We start from the raw sequence: 24,077 nt of genomic DNA, 5'->3' as shown, positions 1-24,077 counted from the left end.
CTCCAGTCCGGGCAACAGAGTAAGACTCCAACTCAAAAAAAAAAAAAAAAAGGAAAGGGATTGGTAGTAGTGGAAAACTGCTCCGGGCGGGGGAGGTGTAGGAAAGGTAGGATTGGCAGTAGTGGGAAATGGCCAGGGGAGGCAGGGGACACACCTCATCAACAAGGGTACCTGCATAATGAACATTTGCATACCTAACCCTGAATTGGACCCCACATCTTTAAAATGAAAAAAAAAATTTTTAATAAATAAAATAGAAGCCTCTATTATGCAAAAGTTTATAATACATTATGTGTGAAGTAAATAAAAACAGGGCCCTTTAATCATTCTGCTAGTCAGCCTGTAATCCCGCGCCTTTGGGAGGCTGAGGTGAGAGGATTGCCTGAGCCTGAGGGTTCGAGACCCACCTGGGCAACTTGGCGAGACCTCATCTCTACAATAAATAAAAAATGAGCCGGGCACGGTAGCGCATGCCTGTAGTTCCGCTACTTGGAAGGCTGAGGCGGAAGGATCGCCGGAGCCCTGCAGGTCGAGGCTGCGATGGCCAGGAGTGGCCACTGCATTCCAGTCTGGGTAACAGAGTGAGACTCCAACTCAAAAAAAAAAAAAAAATTCTGCTAGTATAATATGTGCAAAAATGAGGTACTGAGTAATTCTGTTCTGAAAGGTTCAAAGGAGTCTTTTCAAGAAAAATATAGCTTTATCTGAGTGTGAACAACTTTAATAGGGAGGCTATTAGAAATATTTTCTCTCAGTAAAAAAACAAGTTGATGTAAACTTTAAAGAAAATAAATCAGTGTTATAAACGTAAGTGAAAATATGAATGTAATCAGAATCCTCCTTTAAAGAGAAAAAAGAATGATTAACAGAAAAAAGTAACTGAATGTTAATGGCTGACAAAGATATAATGTTTAAAAATATAGAAAAGAACCTGAAGAAACTGGTTTAAAATAGTGGAAAAGTAAAAAATACTAGGTAATAGTTCAATTCTTTTAATGTGTGGTTACTATATAGAATTCACTTCATGCATTCAATTATTCTACCACAGTAGGTACTTCTGGTTTATACATTAATAAAGTGTAAGTTATTCTAGTTTAAAATGTGTATCTTTGTATACCAGCTTAGCAAAATACTTAAATTGCCTCATTTTTTCTCCTTCAGTCATTCTATATTTCTCATAATTAAACTGACATCCACCAACATCTAGTTCATTCAATTCTTGAGTCACTCATCACTGAAACAGGTAAATAAAGAACCTCCGTCCTCCCTCGTATATAAGCTTATATAGCTTGAAACAAAGCCACATTCTCAGATTCCAAACACAGTGACTGAGTCCCAATTCCAAGGCTACATGTATACCTCTCAGCCCCACTAATCCTTTCAATCCACCAAAACACATGATAACCAGTGACCCAGTGCCTTCAAGGGAAGCTTGCTGTGAGTTGCTATAGCTCCTGCTACCAACACATCTAGTGGACTATGCTTTGGCTCCTGTGTTTCCTTCTTGGGGCCACTGAGCTGCCTTTCTGGTAATTCAGGCCTGTCCTAACTCCCAGAACAGCTGGAGTCCAGCTCTTCTGAGTAATCCTTCTCAGGGCTGGATTCTGCTCTTGACCCCTCAGTCCATGGTTAAGAAGCTACACAGCATGGCAGGTCTGTCTTTGGAAACCATTGCTGTTACCACTGGCTCTCAAATAATGACCTCTGAGTCAATTCTTGCTGCTAGCCCAACTTTCTTGACTGCACATCCCGATTCTGGTCAAACTATACCTAACTTCATGATTCTCTTTGTGATTCTGCCATTTCACAGCCAACTTATAAAGCAAAATCAGCTCCTGTGGTCCTGACTTTCCTGATAAGCCAGTCGCCACCTGATCAAAGTTTGCTTCTCACGAGGTTCGTGCTGCCAAGAACCTGTCTTCACAATTGCAGGAGTCACCTCGGGTTAGAAATGCCTAACTGGTTATGTTACAGTCTTACACATACTGGCTCCTAGATATCAAGTAACATGAAACTGAAGGGCCGAGGTACTATTCTCGGCCAGATTTTTAGAGACCAAGAGAAAAATCACCACAAAATCCCTCAAAACATTAAAATGATATCATGAAAATTATAAATATTACATAGCATTACAATCTCATTAAAACCATAATGCTGCAAAGATGTTGTGAGAAATACTGCCCTTACATGTTACTCCTCCTGTAAAGCAGCATGTTAGACTCTTCAGAGAGGTTGTTCCCAATTACAAACACAGATGGGCCATTATGATTTGTTGTCAGGTGTATGCTGCTAGGCTAAAGGTGTGTATAGCAGGAATGTTATAGGTGTGAGGGTTGGGATCCCTCATCCAGCACTCAGCTGTGGATACTTTCCTAGATATAAAGATGGGAATCAAGTCCCAAATATATTCATTCATTTACAAAATTTGCATCAAGAGCCTGTGCAGGTACCAAAAATACAAAACCAAAAGGAAATCCCTGTACTTGTAAAACTTATATTCCAGTAGGAGGAGACAGACAATAGACATGTTAAGTACATAGTTAATATGTTAGAGGGTGACAAATGCTGAGAAAAATAATGAAAGCAGAGGAGAGGGCTAGGGACTGTCAGAGTGGAAGGGGTTACAATTTGGGGGGGGGTGGCTGGAAAAAATCACCTCTGAGGTGATGACATTTGCGTAAAGACCTGAAGAAGGTAAGGGAATGAGCCTGCAGACATGAGGAGGAACAGCACTCCAGGCAGAGGATACAGCACTGCAAAATTCCTGAGGCATGAGCATGCTTGGCATATTCAAGAAATAGCAAGCAGGCAGGTAGGGCTGAAGTAGGTGCATGAAGGAGAGCATGGGAAGAGATGAGGCCAGGGAGGTGATGGGAAACTGGACCAGATGGAGCCCAGTAAGCCATGCGAGGACATTGTTGTAGTTTTTCTGTCTTAAAATTCACTTTCATTAATGTCATATTTTAGAACTGCTGGAGTACTCTTTTGGAGAATAGTCAAGCTCTTTTACATTACCAGATATAAAATTCCTCTGGAAGGATAAACAAAAAACGAGTGAACAGTGATTATACTTGTATCTAAGTAGGAAAATGGATAGCTGGGGAACAGGAAGGAGAGAGACTTTTGTATCTTTCAAATCTTGTACCATATCTATGTATTACCTAGACAAGAAAAGAAAAGAAAAGAAATTATCCTCACCTTTCTAGGGTCAACCTGTCTGAGTAAAGAATTTTCTCTTCAGAAGAACGTTGGAGAATAGGAAATGATGACATTGATGAGCTCACCAAATTAATATGATCACCTATTAAAAATGATATACAAATTATTTGATTAAGAAAAGCCTTTAAAATCTTTAAGCTAAAGTCACCTTATATTTGGGGAACTTTGGCACCTATAAATTCTTAGCTAAAAAGTTTATTTTCCATAGCTCGCTATATTTGAAACGTGTTAGTAAATTGAGTTTCCTTCTTTCCTCCTTATGCCTAAACTATGTGTTCCATGTATGCCAAATACCTTGTCCCTGGCCTTACAGATTGGCCGAAAGCACAGAACTACTCCAGTGTTATCTTCATCCCTTGTAATCCTGACTCTGATACTAAATTTTAACCTTCTTATAACTGAGATGATAGTCCCTCATTACCAGATACATTTGGGCCAGCACTATGACAGCCCTGCCGGATTCTGGACTTTGAAGGTGTCTGAATGGAAGAATCTCCAAATGCTGATAAGGAGCTCGTGGCAGTTTTCATTTCCAGCCCATAAAGTTCTGTCACATTTGTTGTGGATGAGATGCATGATGATTTATTACGAGGCGAAGGACTTATTACTCTTCCATCTCCTTCAAAATATTAAAAAGTTTATCACAAAGCTACACAATACATGACTTTACTAAAGGAAATACACAAAAAGTAGTTTGGGATTGAAGATGTAAACCTCATATCATCACTTTTTTTATGTTCAGCTACTATTAGTAGAGAATAGTGCCAAGACACCAAAGTGGAAGTCAGTAAACCTAGTACACTTGTTGTTAGGGTCCACAGGACATATGACACCACTAAGAGGTTTATGGCTGTTGGCTAGATGGTGTCCTTGTCATTAAGTAGATTTCAATCTAACAGGCAAACACATATGAAATTAATAAACTATATAGAACAACATGCATAAATGTGGAGTAAAAAAGATTACCTATTTATATATCTGTACACGAGTGTTATTTATCACTTAATGAAATGGTTACAGATGAGTTTGGGGGAAGCAGATATTGAGATATATTCTAAAGAACTAGAAGAATGTAAATGGACCCAAAAAATGATGGGAAGTTCCATAAATTAGATAAGATTTGAGCAATGGGTTAAAGGTGACAGTTTGAATACAGTGGAAATCTGCCATACTTTCCTCTATTAAAATCTACCATACTTTCCTCTATTAAAAGAAAATCTTCTGAGAGCAGCAATTGATGTTGAAGTGCTTGAAGGCAATAAATAGAAAATAGAACCTGAGCTTACCACAGAATTCTGCTGCTGAAACTAACCAATAAGGTGAAAAGATGAAAGCCAAATCTAGGAAGCTAGTATACTCTTTGGAAGGCCATCAGATGATATGATGACAACTTAAAATCAAGTTCCATATAGAGCATTATTAAAGAGCTGTGAAGAAATGGTATTTTCTAGCTTCTTCTTAATTAAACTGCTTGGAACTAAGGAGAAGGCACATTGAAAAACCAGGTACACATTTAGAAATGGTATTTGCTAGCTTCTTTGGGTCTGCAAGGCATAAACCAACATATCTCACACTTAGCTTCTTGAACAAAATAATCAGTGCTCACATCCCACTTTTCCAAATATCACAAAATATCAAGATGATTAATAATGATGTTACAGAGCATAAACATTCAGAATTGACATCATGTTTACCAAGAACTGATTTTAGGACATGACCATCTGCTAGCAGGATACACAGGCAATCATGATTCAGTAAATAATCATGATTCAGTAAATTGATTTGGAAATCAAAAGTCAAGACGGTTAACAAAACAAAAACTAAACAAACAAAAACCAGTCTAAGAATTAACTGTACTCTAAGAATTAACTGTTTAAAAATTAACTGGTCAATTAAAGTTGAAAACAACAAACAACCTTGATTTCTCTTGTTTGCATCGGAGTTAGGTTTTTTTAATTAGTGTGATAAGCCTTCAAGCCAGCCCTCAATTTTTTTTTTTTTTTGAGTTGGAGTCTCACTCTGTCGCCCAGATTGGAGTGCAGCGGCCGCTCCCGGCCACCGCAGCCTCGATCTGCTGGGCTTCGGCGATCCTTCCGCCTCAGCCTTCCAAGTAGCCAGAATTACAGACATGCGCTACCACACCCGGCTGATTTTTTGATTTATTGTAGAGATGAGGTCTTGCTGCCCAGGCAGGTCTCGAACCCGCGGGCTCAGGCAATCCACTCACCTCAGCCTCCCAAAGGTGCGGGATTACAGGCTGAGCCACCGAGCCCGGCTGCCAGCCCTCAATTTAAGAGGCAGAGTTAAACTTTAGAAGACTTGGGGTATAGAGGCAACAATCAAACCGTAAATTTCATGGGTACTCAGTGAATAAAGGAATTTTATCCTCATGCTTTTTAGCTCTTATTATATGCAGAAGTCATAGTCACTATCAGCATGAATAACTTACTATCAATGTGATATACAACTTCTAATAAATAGCAAAAGATAAGAAATATTAGGTAGAAAGTTCTTAAAATCCATAAACAAGATCCTCTAAATGAATGGGAACCAGTGGTCCAATAATTTTATAATTTTTATTATTACTACTTATCATTTTTCCAAAGTCTTATGCCCCTGGAGGTAAAAGTTAAACACAAAAGTCAAAAAAATAGCTGTAAGTTGTGTACCCTGTTTTGCATAAAACTGCCTGGAACTATGGAGGAGGCACACTGGAAACAGCAGGTACACATTTAAGACATATCAAGTGAGTATCCTGTCACAGAAAATGATTTTGAATAAAATGTTTTAATGACAAATCAATTAGGTTTATTTTTTTTGCCAGGAGTTAATCTGTATTGTGTGAGTTATTACTTATGTACAATATTTTATCCATCTTTCAGGCTCACAAAATTCAGCACACCCATATTATTTCCTCATTAGCAAATACCTAGTAATAATTTACTCTTAAATAAATTGTGGCCAGCCAGCCACAAATCTGTATACAAACTCCCTACTCCAACTCAAGAAAACCATGGGGGAAGTTTTTAAGTTTGATTCATGATTTAGAAAAAATATTAAGACATTACTATCAAAATGTGAAGGAAGTTAACAATGCAAACATAAGAAACCCTAGCTGAGAATTTCCACATCTATAACTCTGTGCCTAAAACAGTGGCTGGCACATAGCACATACTTTATAAACATGTAATGAACTGAACCAAAGAAGGCAAGACAGATGCTTCCTGCACTATGGAGCTGCAGTTAGGCTGACATCATGTCCAGCAATTTACCAAGACAATAGTGTAGAATATAGAAAGAAAAAGACATGTCAGATCAAAAAGGCCCAAGAGAAGAGTCCAGAATTAACAAAACAAAAAGGGAAACTTATCCAATATTCAAAATCACTATATGTCCCTACAGCAATGAGATGAGCAATCTGGAAAGGCCTAGGTGGCAGAGCCAGTGCTGTACACATGGGCTTTCAAGTGTCCAACATTAGCACATTTCAGACAGCTAGCAGTCATTAGCAACTAACTAAGACACAAATGTCCTGAAGGCAAGTTTTCCTTGATTTGAAAAATATATTTTAGAAATACAACCAGATTGTATAAGGCAGTACTTGTCAAAGGGCGATCCACAAACTGCCTTCATCAGAATCACCTATGGGGTCATTAAAATTCACATTTCCAAAGCTCACCCAAGACCTACAAAACCAGAATGAGAAAGATGAGGGGGAGCACTAAGAATCTGCATTTCTAACAAGATTCCAAGGGATACACACAAAAGCTTAAGACCTTTAATATAAAATACTTATACATATATGCAGTAGTAAATAGATCGTTTCTTTCCTACTCCTGACTTTCCATTATTTCCTGATTTCCTAAAGATTTGTGCTCCTATACTCTTACTCTTATCAGTCATTTCCCTAATTCTAATACAGTATTTGGTACATTTTTTCCCCATTCTCTAATACATAACCCACTCTCAAACTAAAATAACAACACCTTTTTCTGTTGTTATTATTCTGGAAATAATCTACTATGCTATGTATATAAAATCAATTCTGATTCAAACAAATACCAAAACAATTTGGTAACCAATGCACCATTTCATTTTTAATCCAAGTTTATTTGGATCTAGTAATTCAACATTATTAAACGATTAATATTATTCAAAGAAGACAAACCATATGATCTCTACTCACTGACAATACCTTGCCGACTTGAGTAGTTTCTTTCAAGGTCATGTTGTAAGAGTCTACCGGGGAATGAAGGTGTGTCTTTATGTAGCTTGAAGTCAACCTGAAAAACATTAAAAAGAAAAATATTTGGAGAAGATTGTAACACCAAGTCATGAATATAATTATTATATACAATAACTGACACATGCTACAACATGAATGAACCTTGAAAATATCATCCTAAATGAATCCATAGAGACAGAAGGCACATTTGTGGGTCGCTGGGGTTTAGGGAAAGGGGGGAATGGGAAGCAACTGCATAATAGGTACAGGGATTCCGTCTGGAGTGTTGAAAAAGTTCTGGAACTACATAGAGGTGATTTGCCATGTAAGCCATTGTAAAGTGTACAATTCAGTGGCATTAAGTTTAATTAAGTTTAATGCCACTGAATTGTACACTTTACAATGGTTTACACGGCAAATTTTACAATATGTATATTTTACCATAAACAAACTCAGAGTCAATTTTATGAGGTCAGGTGGAAGCATACTCTAATTTGAGGTACTTAATCCTTCCACACCCTCACCACACACACAATGATTTAAAAAATCATTTGCTTAAAAAAAAAAAACCACACACACAATATAAAATAAAATGCTGTTAAAAATCACTGTTTTGATAATTAGAATCCCTTTAATTGTAAACCTTCTAAGAGTCTTTACTAAATTGATTTAAAATAATTATCTGGTAGGAAGACGGAGAAAAACAAAACAAAAATAATTTCTTATGATTAGTCACAAAAAACCCCAAATGAGTATCTTAAAATAATTGATGCTTCTCATTCATCCATACTAGACACATATTGGCATTTGCATTATATCCCTAGGAACTGTATGACCTAAAGGTATTTCCTCAGAATATATGTCCACACAAGAGAAAGTGAATGGTTTGGAAGGAGTCTGGAAGAGGCACACAGTTCCCAAAAACATTAAAATGCTAGAAGAGGATTTGTTCAGTAAAATCAATTAGGAAAGCTTTGAAGGAAATCTATTATGTCCAATTATAATGAAGAATATTTTCAATTAATCTAGCTAACAGTTGTTTACTCGAGATGACAGAATGTTCTATTTTCCATTTTCATGTTCACATATGATATAATCAACTGCTGCCCGTTTGACTAATGGTGTCTTTCCATTTACTCTCCTCAAGCTGTTATCTGTAAACTCTGCCCTTCACTTTAGCGTTCTTTCAGCAACTTCTATTTAACAATTGTCTAGGAAACAACTGAATTGAGATGGCTGGAGGTATCCAACTGGGTCAAAGGAGGAAAAAATGTTGTATCTTGAAACATAATTATGTGGGAAGTGGATAAATCTGAGTGCTGAGATGAGACAGGAGGGAAGGAAAAACATGTTTATCTCAAAATTAAATTAAAGTCAGAAATACTGAAAATGCCAGAGATATTATGGGCAAACAGTTTAGGGGGAAAGTCTCACATTTTAATCTTAATTTCTAAATAACATTGAACCTAACATGTTTCCGCTGCTAATCTATCTTTTCTTTCCTGATTTTAAATGTGATGTGTGATATGCTCTCCCAAATTACCACATTTTTTCTGTTCTAAGATGTTATCAGTAGTAAGACATACCATTATTTTACTCACTACTAAGAAAGAAAAAAATCTTCCCAATTAAACAATGATAAGTCATCAATTTTAAGGATCCTGATTTCAGAAGTGTTTAAAAGTTGAAAAACTTAACCCTTGTAATCGATGAAATAACATTAAGTTTCTCAAAGAGGGCTATGTTTGGCTTTATGTAGGCAGAAAATAAGAATTAGCTTTACATTGGAAACTAAAGTAAATATACTTAATATTTCCAGTGCAGAATCTACTCTTTAAATCATGCTGTTATTTGCGTATAATATAAAACAATTTATCTTCAATTTAAATTCCAATCTGCTTAAATCTTACTTTGCCTTTTTCAGGAAGCGATGATGTTTGAATAACCAGATGAAGCCCACAGTTCACCTGAAATGTAAAAATTAAACCATAAAATTTGTTCTTAACTTAAAAACACAAACACATATTCCCCCCAAAAATGGTACAGATAAAGATTTAACAAGAAATCAGAATAGAAGAGAATGCTTTATTTTTGTTTGTTTCTGGTAAATGATCATGTCCTGAGGATTTGCTGAAAACAATAAAATCGCATCTAAGAAATAACAGGTTTAACTGATTTATTTTCCAAAATGTCGGCAGCGATTTAACCCTCAAATTAGTACCTGAGGTTTTCGACCACTTCTGGTCCAAATAAATACCCCGATGGGGCAGGTGAAGAAGGTGGGCGTGCCTAATGATAAATTCTTTTCTCAACTAAAAAAAAGAAAAAAGGAATTGACTGGCCAAAGGAATTTAAATGAACCTGAGACTTTCACAGCAGACTAGCTCCACCTTCTGGGAGCCCAGATCCTGGCCAAGATTTTGAACATCCATCATACAATATTAAATTTGTGCCTGGGTCCAGCCCACGAACCTCAAGCCCCAGTCAGACAATAGCCTGGGGAGGCTCAGCGTCCGGGTCCCCAGAACACAGCCTATCACCTAGGACAAAGACGCCAGTCAGAAAGGTGTATACCCATGCGAAGAAAGAGAAAGGAGGAGGCCCAACCTACGTTGTTCGCAGCCCGGCCAGAAACAGAGCGGTACTTCCCGGGAATCATGGCAGGAGACGGTCCAGGATCTGTTAGATCTGCCTTCGAAGTGACGCTACAGCCGAAATTCAAAGAGACTTAAAGAGGTCATCTCCCAGACAACCCGCTCAGGGGTTACCATGGAAACGACCGTTTCCGGTCTGGTCCTCTCCCAAACCGCCTTGGCGACGCAGTGGTTCCAGTCTCCGGTTGTATTTGTCCGGGCCTGGCACGTCAGCACTTCCTCGTTCTATCTTCCTGGCCTCGTAAAAACAGAACGGGAGTACCGAGAGGAGGAGAAGATGGGGAAGAGGCTGGCCACAACGGTGGCTATGACAACCGCCACTTCCGGTCCGTTTCTCTTTCCGGCCCGCCTCAGCGCGGCCCGCGCGAAATTTGTATCCCTCTGCCGGCGTCTACCGGCTCTGGGAGAGCTGTGCAGGGAGGAGGTGTAGATTGGAGATATGGAGCCCTCCGGTTTGGGGTCCCCGTCCGGCACTTCCGGCAACCAGAGGTAGGGAAGGAAATAAGCCTGACCCGGAGGCGACAGGTAAAGGGAGGCCGCGCCTCGCCGAGGACGCCGCAGGGACCACGGTGCTGCCATGCCCGCCCGCTGCGTGGCCGCCCACTGCGGGAACACCACCAAGGCTGGGAAGTCGCTGTTCCGCTTCCCCAAGGACCGGGCGGTGCGGCTGCTGTGGGACCGCTTCGTGCGAGGCTGCCGCGCCGACTGGTACGGGGGCAATGACCGCTCCGTCATTTGCTCTGACCACTTCGCTCCGGCCTGTTTCGATGTCTCTTCGGTCATCCAGAAGAAATTGCGCTTCTCGCAGCGCCTGAGGCTGGTGGCGGGCGCCGTGCCCACCCTGCACCGGGCGCCCGAAGCAATGCCTAAGGGGGAGGAAAAGGGAGAGCGAGCGGGTGGCCTGGACCAGGGAGGCGAGCTCCAAGCAGCCGGGTATCCCGAGGCCGCCCCGGGTCCAGCCTCCTGCACGCGCCTCCAGGCCGGGAAGAGGGCTGCGGCTTCACAGGTAAAGGGAGACCACCGAGGGTCGTGCAAGGATCCCTGGACTGTGGCTAGGCTCCTCCATTTAGTGTCACCTTGGCAAAGGCACTTCATCTCGAAGGTTCTTGTTTTGTCCTCGGCAGAATGAATGTGCTTTCATGGTGATCGATCTCCAAGGTCCCACTTAGCACGAACACTTTGGAATGAAGGGACCCAGTGAATCTGCTCCTGCCCCAGAACTCACACAGACACACAGTCTGAGTACTGAGTTGCCGTCACTAGCTGCTCCAGAATTTTTAAGTAGAAAAAGTTGAATCTGAGCAAATCTCAAGGATTGAGGTGCTTGAAACTGTGTTTACATAATATATTGCGTAAGCTTGTGGAACGTCAATCATACATGTCAAAAATGATGGGAGGAGGGAGATGTGAAGCGCCAGATGACGATGGGGCTTGCTAATAAGCAGTCCCTTCCCACCACTAAGCTTCCTTTTGACTGACACTAGCTGATTTTGTTAAGTGTTTCTGGTGAGCTGAATTTCCCATCTCACCCTCATCTGCCTGCTCTTCTAATCCTTATTAAACATTCTTTTTTTTTTTTAGGGTGGGAGTCTCACTCTGTCACCCAGGCTGGAGTGTAGCGGCAGGGCGTCAGCCTCGACCTGCTGGGCTCAAGCTGTCCTTCGTCCTCAGTCTTCCAAGTAGCTGGAACTACAGGCGCAGGCTACCATGCCCAGCTGATTTTATCATTTGTTGTACAGAGACAAGGTCTCACCAAATTGCCCAGGCAGATCTCAAACCCCTGGACTCAGGCAATATTAAACATTCTTTACATGTATTTTGCATCTGGTTACTGCTACCTTCCTTCCCATTTCCCATTTTCAAGAAGACTTCTGAGCCTTCTTTGAGGTAATCAAACATCAATCCTATGACTGTTAACACTCAGATTAAAGTATGGCTCATAATTGGATCTGAAAGGTGTTTATGTCTAGAGACAGGAGCAGTTCACCAGCAAATCAAGTGACCTGTTACTGACATTTTGGCTTTGAATATACAGAGTTATTCATAAAGTGTTAGAGCTGAAGGAAACCTTAGCACTCATTTCATCCAGATCCACAATGTATGCACAATGAAGCCCATTCAGGAGGTTAATGATTTCCTCAAGGGTCTGTAATCCTTCACTCTAGGTCCAATTGCCAAACCAATACTCTATCTGCCATACCAACCTGTTTACTACATTGGGGTGAGTGCTTAAGACATTTTAGTGGCCTTCAACAATTATTATTAAGATAAAGAACAAAATTATTAATACAGCTTACATGTTCCTGCATGACTTTTGCCCCTGCAAACCACACCAGCCCTATCCAAGGCCACTATCCCTATTGCTCACTGTGCCCCAGTCATGCTGACCTTTTCAGTTTGTGGATGTACTTTATTCCTTTCCATCAACAAGACTTTGCTCAATTGTTCCTTGTAATACCCCAGAATTAATGACCCTCCCATTCCCCATCATCACCAACTAAGTGTTTTTCCTTTAAAAATCAGCTCAAACATCTTTCCCCTTGGTCTCCTAGATATATACTCTCATTCTTAATGTACTGTGTATGATCCAGTAGCACACATCACAATTGTCATCAAATAATTGTCTACTTAATGTTTGTCTCTCATATTAGAATGTAAGCTCTATGAGAGCAGAGACTGTGTCAGATTTCTTCACCATTGTATGGCCAGTGCCTAGAACAATACTTTGCAAACAAGAAATTCAGTAAATACTTATGGAAGGGTTATATGACTATAAAAACAGGTTTTTGCGTTATAATAGAACTTTCAATTCTCTGCCAGTTTCCCTTCTCACCAAATTGTATACGTGTCAAGACATCTGCTCTTTCCTTGAACCATTGATCCACCATGACTACCTGTGCACACTGCCAAACATATGTATGTACATTCATATATATAACTATAAGAATGTAGTCAGAGGGATAAATTGTAAATGTGCTTGCTGCCCCATACCATGATTCTTCTTAATTACACCACTTAATGAAAAACTGGGAGAAGAAAAGCCAAGCTAGTGAGTGCAGCAATCAAAGATTCTATAACACAACACAGGCAAGCCATTGAGAAAGATCCAGAATAGATACCAAATCTGTTTTGTGATTGTATCTAGTCAACATTTCTAACAATCCATATTACATTAATATACTTGCTGAGTTAGTAGGAAATGATGTGTGGATTCTAATAATAGTAAGTTAAGAGTATATAAGGTTAAAAAAAAGCTTATTTTGATAACAAATCTTTTGCCTGGTCTCCTAATAACATCGCTAAGAAAGTTTACTTGTGCCCCATTTCACTCTGTCCCCCACTCAGTGTTTTTCTTCCCAATCCCAGGACCAACTGACAACCAAATTTCCAATCATTCTATGTATTGAGCTATTGCAGACACTTCTGGGTGTTTGGTCTATAAACATGAATGTTCCCTATCTATAGGAAACGAGAAAAGAACCCACTTCCAGGGAAAGAAAGGGGCTCTGAGGAGCACAATACATTGCCTGATATTTTGCCTCATAAATAGCTATGATTATAGTTTTTCCTTAATTTTGCATTCTCTTTAAAATTTTTTTTAATTGTTTAATAGAAGTATAGCAAATGTACGAAAAAGTGAACAAATCTTGTTATCACAAACTGAATGTGTGTGACCAGACCCAGGCTAAAGAAATTGAACCTTACTATCAGGAGACATTACTACCCAAGAGTCCCCAGATCATCCCTTCCCCAACCGCTCCTCTCTCCTCAAAGGTAAACACAAAGTGTGATTTTTTTTCCCTTTTTAAATTTCATATATATTGAATCACTGTAGGCATTTTTTGTTTCTGGCTTCTTTTGTTCAACATGTTTTGAGATTCATCTATATTGTTTCATATAACAGGAGTTTGTTCTTACTGTCATATAGTATTCCATTGTGTATGAATATACCAAATTTTTAAAAATCTGTCTATTGATGTTGGACATTTGGGTTGTTACTGGTTTCAGGCTGTCATAAGTAATACTACTATTAACTTTCTGGTATGTGTCTTTGGGCTCTCACGTGCACACATTTCTGAAAGTATACAGGGGACCCAAGAAAACCCGGAATTTATTTATAAAAAATTGTGTATTTACTCTTACATGTTTAAATTTCAGTCACCTTCAAAGTACTCTCCATTTGATGCGATATACCTATTGAGACACTTTTTCCACGGCTCAAAACCATTTTGAACGTGTCCATCTTGATGCCTTTTTATGCTTCTGCTGTTTCTTGTTTTACCTCTTCCACACTTTAAACGTTTTCCTTTAAGGATTTTTTTTTTCATCCAGAGAAACAAAAAGAAGTTGCTTGGGGAGAGATCCAGTGAATAAGAAGGGTGGGGCATGGGGATCATGCTGTTTTTGGCCCCAAACTGCTGAACACTCATCTCGTTGTGGGCAGTTGCGCTTGTAAATCACCCATCATGAAATGAGCAAACGCGCGCCTGTAGTTCCAGCTACTCAGAAGGCTGAGGCGGAAGGATCGCCGGAGCCCAGCAGGTCGAGGCTGCGGTGGCCGGGAGCGGCCACTGCGCTCCAGTCTGGGCGACAGAGTGAGACTCTGACTCAAAAAAAAAAAAAAAGAAATGAGCAAACGTGTTGAAAGAACCTAAAAAAAAAAAAAAAATACACTGAAGCAGAACATAGCCTCTCACAATGCTAGCTGAGACACTGATGCCAATGGGTTCCTAGAACTCTCACCTAGCAGGGGAAGCCTGGACTACAAGGGGCCTGCCCTCTAAAAGGTAATTCCGGGTTGTATGCAGTCCCCCTGTATACCTAGAATTATTGAGTCATAGTATTATTTAAACCTTAGTAGATAGTACCAAAGAGTTTTCTAAAATACTTGTACCAGTTTACACTTACCAGCAATACGAAAGTTTGTTCCCCATTCTTGTCCACACTTGGGAGTACTAGTCTTTCACATCTGAATTCATTCTCAACGTATGTAGTGGTGTTTTTACTTTGCATTCCCTGATTACAAATAAAATTAGTAAGAAAACACCTTTCAAAATGTTAATTGGACATTTGCATAGCCTCCTTGGTGACTTGCCTTTTCAAATCTAGTCCATTTTTCTGCTGGAAAATTGTTGATTTAGAAATCTTAATAGGTTTCACCTTGAAGTCCTTTTCAGTTTAATGTTTTGGTCTTCTCTCACTGTGAGATGCCTTTTGGCTCTTAATAGTGTCTTTTGATGTACTGAAATTCTTAATTCTGATGTAGTCCAATCGATCGATTATTTTCTTTATGCTTAATGTGTAAAACATTCTACTATGCTGTTTTCTGTACATTTTGATATTTTTACTTTTTACATTTAGATCTACAGTCCATTCAGAATTGATTTTTGTATGGTGTGAGGTAAGATTTAATTTCCTTTTTCCTCATATAGATACCAAGATGACACAGTATCTTTTATTGACAAGACTAACATTTCCTCATTAACCTGCAATATCAGCTTTGTCATAACTCATCCATGTATACATGGATCTTGTTCCATGTATTTTATTCTGTTCCATTTATCTGTTTGCCTATCCTTGCAAAATTATCACTGTCTTAATTACTGTAGCTTTACTAAGAATTAATATTCAGTTGATTAATTACTCTTACCTTGGTCATGTTCATGGATATCTTGGAAGTCCTGGGCTCTCTAAATTTCCATGTACATTTTAGAATTGATCAATCAGTTTCCACAAAAATATCTAGAGGGATTTTGATTGGGACTGCATTGAATTTGTAAGTGAATGTGATATGACATATTGATAATATTGTTTTTTCTAATCTATGAACACATACCTTCATTATTAGGTTTTTAAATTTCTCTTTAAAATGTTTTGTAGCAGTCTATGTAGAGAGTTTGTATATCTTTCAATGGATTTATTCCTACCTATTTTATTTTGCTACTATAAATGGTATTTTTAATTTTGTAATCTGCATATGTTGATAAATTGGTTTTTGTTGAACTTGTATCCATTTTGTTAAACCCATTTATTAATTCCAATAGTTGATCAATTCTTTTGAGTTTTCTATATGTACAAAAATATCATCTGAAAAGAGTTCTTGATGTTCATGCTTTTATTTCTATTCTTCCTATCACACTTGCTAGAACCTTCAGTACAGAGTGGGAAGCAGAAAAGGTTATGGGGAATTCTTTTCTCGTTCCTAATTTCATAGAGAAATTCTTTAACATTTCCCCATATGATATGATTTTTACAATAGTTTTTTAAAATATTTTTTTAATTTTAGGATTGTGAGGTACATGTGAAGATTTACTACAGAAGTAAATTGTATGCAGGTGAGGTTTGAGCTTCCAGCGGGCCATTTCTCCCCCTGAAAGTGGACCTGGTACCCAGTGTGTGGCTATGTGCCCCTTATTCCTGCTCCCTCCCTCCCTTTTGTAGCAGTGTCCGAACTTCTGTTGTTCCCTCCTTTGTGCTTATGTAACCTGTGATCACAGTGAGAACATGCAGTATTCATTTTTTTGTTTCTGTGATAGTCCACTTAGTCTAATGGTCTCCAGCTGCGTCCATGTTGCTGCAAAGGGTATGATTTTGTTCCTCTTTATGACTGTCATATTCTATCATGTTTATGTACCACATTTTCTTTATCCAGTCCACTTTTGATGGGCATGTGAGTTGGTTCCATATTTCTCTTTTCAGACTGTTTATGGTGACTGATAGATGGGACAGCTAAGTTTAACAAACTTATTTCCCAAATGTAGTCAGTAGAGTAGTATTGACAGAGGACATCTGGCTCCTAAAAAAAGGATATATTAGAGATATTTTGTGGAATATTTTTTGCATGATGTTAATAATTCCAGTCTAAATTTTAAAAGTCTAATTAATTGTTATACCCTAATGTATGCTTTAAAGACTATGAATTCTCATAAGCATGGCTCTACTGAATTATTTAGTACAAAATGTCTTCTAATTTCCATTGTGATTTTATCTTTTATTCGTGGGTTATTTAGAAGTATATTTAAATTTTCAAACATTGGGGCATCTTGTAGTTATATTTTTATAATAGATTTCTTGGTTGATTACATTGTTGCCAGAGAAAATACAATATATGGACCTAGTCTTTTGAAATGTATTGAAACTTAGAAAGGGATTGGCAGTAGTGGGAAACTGCCAGGGGAGGGTGGGGTGGGATTGGCAGTAGTAGGAAACTGCCAGAGGAGGGGGGAGCACACCTCATCAACAAGGGTATCTGCATAATGAACATTTGTTTACCTAACCCTGAATTGTACCCCACATATTTAAAATAAAAAATTTAAAATAAAAAATTTAAAATATATATATTTATTTTATATATAAAAGAAATGTGTTGAAACCTGTATTAGGTCCAACATAGTCAGTTTTTTAAATGTCCCATGTGCTTGAGGTTAGTGTGTTTTCTGCAATTGGGTATAGTGTTCCATATATGTCTGTTAATCGTGTGGTTTAAATTTCCTATATCCTTAAGGGATTTTTGTCTATTTGTTTGATTAGTTACTGAGAAATGGAGGTTCCAATTTTCCACTGCAATTTTGAAATTACATGCTTAGTCTTATAATTCTAACCATGTTTGTGATATATATTTTGAAGTAATGTTATTAGATATGCAGTGTTAATATGGCAACAGCTGCTTTCTTTAGGTTGGTATTTGCACAGTTCATTTCTCCATCCCTCTACTTTCAGTCTTTCTGTGTCATCAAGAGTCTAGGCATTGCTCTGTCTTAAGGTTGCCCCTTTCAAGAAAATGCATCTTTCTTCCTCAGGCTGCTATTCACTTTTTCTCTTTATTTTCAGTTTTGCTATAATGTGCGTAGGTTTGGTTTTCTTTGTTTTTACTTTGATAAAGAAAGAGTTTATAGTACTTTTATAAAACTGTGACTTACTGCCTGTTATCCACTTGGATATATTCTCAGCTGTTATTTAGTCAAATATTCTTCTACCCTTTTTATGTTTTACTTTTTCATCTAATCCCCTGTGTCTCTTATGATCCTTTCTATATTTTCCATTTTCCCTTTGTCTCTTTCTGCCTTACTCTCGACATTTTCTTTTGACTCATGTTCTTGTGGATTAATATTTACCTGGAAAGACTGCTTCTAAGCTTTTAATCTGAAGAAGCAATCAGATATGTACATAGAAGATTTATGTTCAAGTATTTCTAGTAATATGAATTGTTTTAATAAATTGTAGTATATCTATACAGTAGATTCCTATGCAGCCATAAGAAATGATGATACAGAATATTTAATAACATGGAAACATGATATATAATAAGCAGGAAACTAGGTTATAAAACATATTTTGTGATCCTACTTTTAAAAAATACATAGAAAAAGACAAAAATACGTCAGAACGTAAAGTTTTAGCTATGAGTTGTAAAATTATGACTAATGTTTGTTTTTCTACATGGTACAAATTTTTTTCAGTAAAAAAATGTATTGTTTTAAAGGGAACAAAAGTTTTTTTAACCCTGAATTCATAAAAACCCTAAATTCATAAAATTCTATTTTATCAGGGTACATCTTTTTTGGTAAAGAAAAATATATTTACTGTTGACTTTTACAATGCTTGGCTTAGAAGTAGATGTAGCTAATGGAAATTGGTCATGATTTTTTTTTTTGAGTTGGAGTCTCACTCTGTCACCCAGACTGGAGTGCAGTGGCCTCTCCCAGCCACCGCAGCCTCGACCTGCTGGGCTCCGGCGATCTTCTGCCTCAGCCTTCCGAGTAGCCAGAATTACAGGCGCACGCTACCACGCCCGGCTGATTTTTTGATTTATTGTAGAGATGAGATCTCGCTGCCCAGGCAGGTCTCAAACCCGCGGGCTCAGGCAATCCACTCACCTCAGCCTCCCAAAGGTGCGGGATTACAGGCTGAGCCACCGAGCCTGGCTTGGTCATGATTTTATACACACAAAAATAAGCCTTTTAATGTTTTTGCCCAAAGCCTCATAACATTAGGTACAATTATTCATGTTGCAAAGGGGAACTTCACAAGAATTTCTTCACAACATTTCTGTAACTTGGGTATTAATAGCCTATAGTATAGCAACCAAAGATGTCTACTAAAGTATTTTCTCAGTAGACAGCCTGAAGGTCATTACTGCCACCAGGGCTGTGGGTCCAGCTACTGAGCGTGACAATGTTGTTCTCACTTCTCTGTCATTTCTTATCTTCTCTTCTTCCAGAACTTCTTGCCTTTTCCAGGTATCTTTTCATAGCCTCCTCTACATAATTTCTAGGTACCCTGTCTTATGTGCTCTTCTGTGTATTCAGATCCTCTCTTTTTACCTCTTACCCCTATTCCTGCCCCCACAAATCAAAATTTCCATTTCATAGTTTAATTTTTTCTCGGGAAAGTATTAAGGCCACTCATTAAAATAGTTGCCCATCAGGTATAAAGGACTGATGATTAAGTGTTCTAGAATATTACCACTAAGATATTCAATAATTTAATGCTAGTATTATTACCTCTTTTAACTGTTGATATAAGGAAAAAAATAATGAGTTGTAAGCAAATAGGTTATAGATGCTGCTTGACCAGAACTTATGATGTGTAAGTAGTGAAAAACAGTATGAAGGAGTTCCAGCTTGCCTGGGTTCAAGCTTCAGCCTTGCTGATATGTGACCTTGAAAAATATTAGCTGGCTAGGTATGGTGGCTCACACCTATAATCCCAGCACTTTGGGAGGCTAAGGTGAGAGGATTGCCTGAGCCCATGTGTTCAAAACCAGCCTGGGCAACTTGGCGAGATCTCATCTCTACAATAAATCAAGAAAAATTAGCCGAGTATGGTGGTGCATGCCTGTAGTTCCAGCTACTTGGAAGGCTGAGGCGGGATTGCCTGAGCCCAGCAGGTTGAGGCTGCAATGGCCATGAGCATGCTCCTGTGCTCTAGCCTGGGTAACAGAGTGAGACTCCAACTCAAAAAAAAAGAAAAGTATTAGCTATACTCTTTTATTACTTATAACTTTTGAAAGATAAAGCTCTATAAAGTAGACTTGCCTTTGATATCATCCTCTGATTTATATTTTTAGATTACACATGAAAATGAAGTCATGCAAACACAAGTCCACGCTGAGCATCTGTGCAGCAATGTCTCTTCAGAACCTGCTCACTGTGAAGAAGGCCCGGTGCCCAGAAGGACACAGATTTCTCTGAAAAGGCCCCTCACCGTAGTGTGGGTGTGTTTTGACTTTTCCATTGATTGAGTAATGAATTGTTCTTTTGTATATTAAAGATACAGGAGAAGCAAAGTCTAACTCGTAGGTAATTGTGCTTATTCTTTTTCAGATATTCAGGCCATAGTGAAAGTGTTGGGAAAACAACAGTGTAATGCAGCTACTCAGATGGATGAGTTGTGGACCAGAACTTGCTCTCTCTTTGACATTTACTCTAGTGATTCAGAAGCAGATATAGACTGGGAGATCAAGCGTGAGCAGAGTGATCTGTCTTATGTAGCTATACAGGTGAAAGAAGAGACATGTTAGAAGCACACTATCAAATGCTTTTCAAATCTTTATTCACATAATTATAAATTGGCTGTTATAAATCTTTCACTTCCAGATGATTGGACAGCTGAGTATCAGCAAAATTTGTTTAGCTCTAAGGAAAAAATGTACCCACTTAACCAAGAAAATGAAGATAACCCCTGCCCCAAACCTCCCTGCCCCCACTTTCACCTTTGTGTTTTCTCTTTTATCCTTTTGGTGGAAAACAGGTTATAAAACAAAACCACTATAACTACAATATTTCCTAGTCAAAATTAAATATTGAATAATCCTTAAACTCATTTCAGAAGCCATGCTCTTACAAGACCCATTTGACATTTGCTAGTTAGAATGTCCTGTACTTTGGAATAATTTGAAAGTAGAGCAGTAGCACTGTGCACAGCCAAGCCTGGCATAGCAAGTGACTTGTGAGTGCAGCCAGGACATTCACCCTTGCCATTTATTTTTTATTTATTTTTTAACTTATAGATTTTTTATTAACTTTTCTTGTAATAGCCAAAAACTGGAAACGATTCAGATGTTTTCCATTGTTAAACACACTCTGGAACATATAGACCAAGAAATACTACTCAGCCAATAAAAAGATATGAGCTATCGATACCTGATAACTTAGATCTTAAGGATTGCTTAGTATAAAAGGCCAATCTCAAAAGATTATGTACTGTACCCAGCTAGGCCATTTATTTCTTATGTTATTTGTTAGTTTGTCTATTGGTAATACTATGAGATTTACAGATCAGTCCTGTGAGCATTTCTGGTGAAGCTGTGGCTCTTGGGGAAAATTTTCAAAAGGAATCAATTTAGAGATGGAGTTTCATATACTTAGATTACCTTGTTAATGAAGTCTGTTTCTTCTTATTGCACCATATTAATTGACTTGGATTAATTTAGATTGGAATTATTAACATCATGCACAAAAAGTATTACATTTCTCATATATTCCCATTGCACGTGCTAGTTTTTCTTCTGTCAACACCCCTTTATTGAATTCTGCATTTGGAAAATAAGCATACAAATATCAGCCATCCCATCTGCCTTTCATCAGGAAAATTTATATGATAATTTTGTACCATGATGTAAACTGTTACAATAGTTTCTGAGAAACTTACTATAACTCTAATCTTCTATTGATAATAATAAAAATAAATATCCATTTTACACCTTATATGCCATATTCGTTCTGAAATGATTAGAAGTACTTGCATGCGTTTTATCCTCAAGGTTTAAATAATATACAAAAGTGATTTTCTTCCAATGCTAATTTTATGTCTGAGTTACTTTGAGTAGTGTAATTTTAAGGAAAATAATAATAAAATTAAGTATCAATAGGAGTTGTGAACCTGAACAATGATTGTGTAAACACATAGCATTATTTTTGTTGTTGCTACTGCTTTGGCTTGAATTTGAGGTGACTGTTTTAAGATTTAAGACAGCTTTATGTTTTAAAATTAAGAATATAAATCTTCTGAAGCTAAATACTCAATAAGTACCTATTGTCCCCTGAGCTTTGAAACAGCCAGTCTCCTTAATTTAGGCCAGAGACCGTTACATGCCCATTAGTCTCCAAATTTCACTGCCATGATCCTACTCTATTTCCACACGTTAAACCACTTTGACAGCCACATCAGTACTTTTTTTTTTTTACTATTTACTTAATTTTTACCATGTCTACATGTCCACTAAGTACATGTCTACTAAGTACCAGTTAAGAATTTTTGCTTGGTTTGTTGATTCACATGATTTCATAATTTATTGTGTAATGTTTCACTGCCCTGCACAGTAAAATGAAATACAGCTTTATTTTAAATTATGTATAAGAAACTTATGATTTATATAATACTGTTTAATTTTGAAAATATTTTTAATTATCTTAATTTATTTTGTTGTCAGATGAGTTTAATGCAGGAAAAAGTTAGATTCTCCTCAGTTCCTCCCATATCATTCTTCAATTATTTATTTATTTGTAATTTTTATGTTTTTTTACTAATAAGCCAAGAGTATCCTGCTGCACTTTACAAGGAACCCAAGCATATCCGCCTTCTCTGGTAAGACAGGATGTCTTTACAAACTCTCGGGTCTTTTTCACTGCAAAAAACACAAACTCTCCCTTTAACCATAGCCGTTGGATCTGCACCAGCCGGAATCATCCCTCCCTCAATGCACATAGGTACACCTGACCAACGCTGGCCAGCCACTCTAGTAGACAGAATGTCAGTCCTGCATTACTTGTAGACAAGGGCATAGACTATCAGATCCTGCAAAGGATTTGGGAAACAATAAGAAAATTTCTCCTTCCACCTTGAAAATGAAAAACATTTCAGCGGATACATGTCCTGAAATAATTTAGTTGGGAGTTCCTAGAAAGATGGTCCATTGTCAATTCCTTCTTCACCAGCCTGGGCATCCACAATTCTTCTCAAGGTAGCATGAGTCTTTTTTTTTTTTTTTTAAACAGTCTTTCTTGCTGTAAGAACTCTTATAATGGAGCCTAGTCCTCCTACTGCTAAGGCCTTTCCAAGCCATTGCTAATTTCTGTGGGCTTCTCAAACCGTCTATAAATGTACTTCATTAACAAGTCAACGCCATTTCTGTCCAGTGACTGCACAGCCTGCTCAATTTCACTGCTCTTGAGATTTGTGGGCACTTTCAGCACCCCGCCCTGGGCTCGTTCCTTCAGGGCGTGATTCTTGGTGTTGACGGGAGAGTTCCGCAAGGCTGCATGGAACTCCCGAAGTTTGTCCCCTTGCCGCAGGAGCCCGCCCACTTCGCTAGGGTCCGGGCCTGGCTCTGCTGCTGCTGCTGCCGGCCCCCCGCCCACCGCTGCTTGTCCACAAATTTGTTCTTGTCAAACTCGGCCACGTCCACCCGGTGAAAGCGCAAGGACAGTGTATTCCAGGCCATGGCGGGAGCTTGGAGCCCTCTCTGCCGGCTCCGCTCCCCGCCGATCTCGGCTCCTCTCCGCTCGGCACCTCTCCACTGGGCGCCAGCTCCAGCTGGGGGGCGGGAAGCGACCACCTGGCCTCCAGCACCTTCTCCGCCACCCTTCTTCAATTATTTATCCAGTGAGTATATATTAAGCATATACTCTGTCAGACACTTGTTCTAGACTCTTGGTGAAGAAAACAAAGATTCTACCCTCTTGGTGCTTACGTGTTAGTGGGGACCCAGGCAATAAATAAGGAAATGAATAATTTCAGTTAGGTATTAGTGCTTTGAAGAAACTGAAAGATAAGATGTTATTTGGGGGGGACGCGGCAAGATGGCGACGGGGCAACCCGGCATCTGAAGCCCTCTGCAAAGGAGATCTGCAGTGGGTCTCTGACTCTCACCCCGGGGGGCTGGAGACCCCAGCATCGCAGCCTGCTCTACAGACAGAGCTCGGCTGCTGCCATCGCAACGACCGGACAGTTTTGACTGCATTCCAAACGGTCCGCCG

General features: G+C 38.7%; 2 protein-coding genes and 1 pseudogene across 6 annotated transcripts in view; 1 reads left to right on the top strand and 2 right to left on the bottom strand.

The window, feature by feature from the left end:
• LRRC49 (leucine rich repeat containing 49) overlaps positions 1 to 10,657 on the bottom strand; it is a 129,001-nt gene extending 118,344 nt beyond the window's left edge. Inside the window, exons 1-5 of one of the 5 annotated variants that reach the window (XM_021709950.1) lie at positions 10,056 to 10,657; positions 9,355 to 9,411; positions 7,415 to 7,502; positions 3,641 to 3,838; positions 3,199 to 3,301 (exon numbers count right to left, since the gene is read on the bottom strand). In XM_021709950.1, the coding sequence (XP_021565625.1) occupies positions 3,199 to 3,301; positions 3,641 to 3,838; positions 7,415 to 7,502; positions 9,355 to 9,411; positions 10,056 to 10,103 (494 nt within the window). In that variant the 5' untranslated portion in view covers positions 10,104 to 10,657. Of the gene's footprint in view, positions 1 to 3,198; positions 3,302 to 3,640; positions 3,839 to 7,414; positions 7,503 to 9,333; positions 9,412 to 10,055 lie in introns of all 5 variants that reach the window. The other 4 variants (XM_021709954.1, XM_021709952.1, XM_008053019.2 and 1 more) reach the window with 4 other exon arrangements.
• Positions 10,658 to 10,664: 7 nt separating this feature from the next.
• On the top strand, positions 10,665 to 21,986 carry THAP10 (THAP domain containing 10). The gene is given in 4 exon segments (XM_008053021.2): positions 10,665 to 11,104; positions 20,168 to 20,297; positions 20,300 to 20,314; positions 20,424 to 21,986. Coding segments are annotated over 4 exon segments (771 nt in total). The 5' UTR covers positions 10,665 to 10,675; the 3' UTR covers positions 20,621 to 21,986.
• A 1,102-nt stretch (positions 21,987 to 23,088) lies between these two features.
• On the bottom strand, positions 23,089 to 23,542 carry LOC103255048 (annotated as a pseudogene).
• Between the last annotated feature and the right edge of the window lie 535 nt (positions 23,543 to 24,077).

Source organism: Carlito syrichta, unplaced genomic scaffold (assembly GCF_000164805.1).
Source record: "Carlito syrichta isolate Samal-C Ts95f unplaced genomic scaffold, Tarsius_syrichta-2.0.1 Scaffold287778, whole genome shotgun sequence".
Lineage (NCBI taxonomy): Eukaryota > Metazoa > Chordata > Mammalia > Primates > Tarsiidae > Carlito > Carlito syrichta.
Note: the sequence above shows the minus strand (reverse complement) of the source record. Positions and strands in the feature narration are given on the sequence as shown.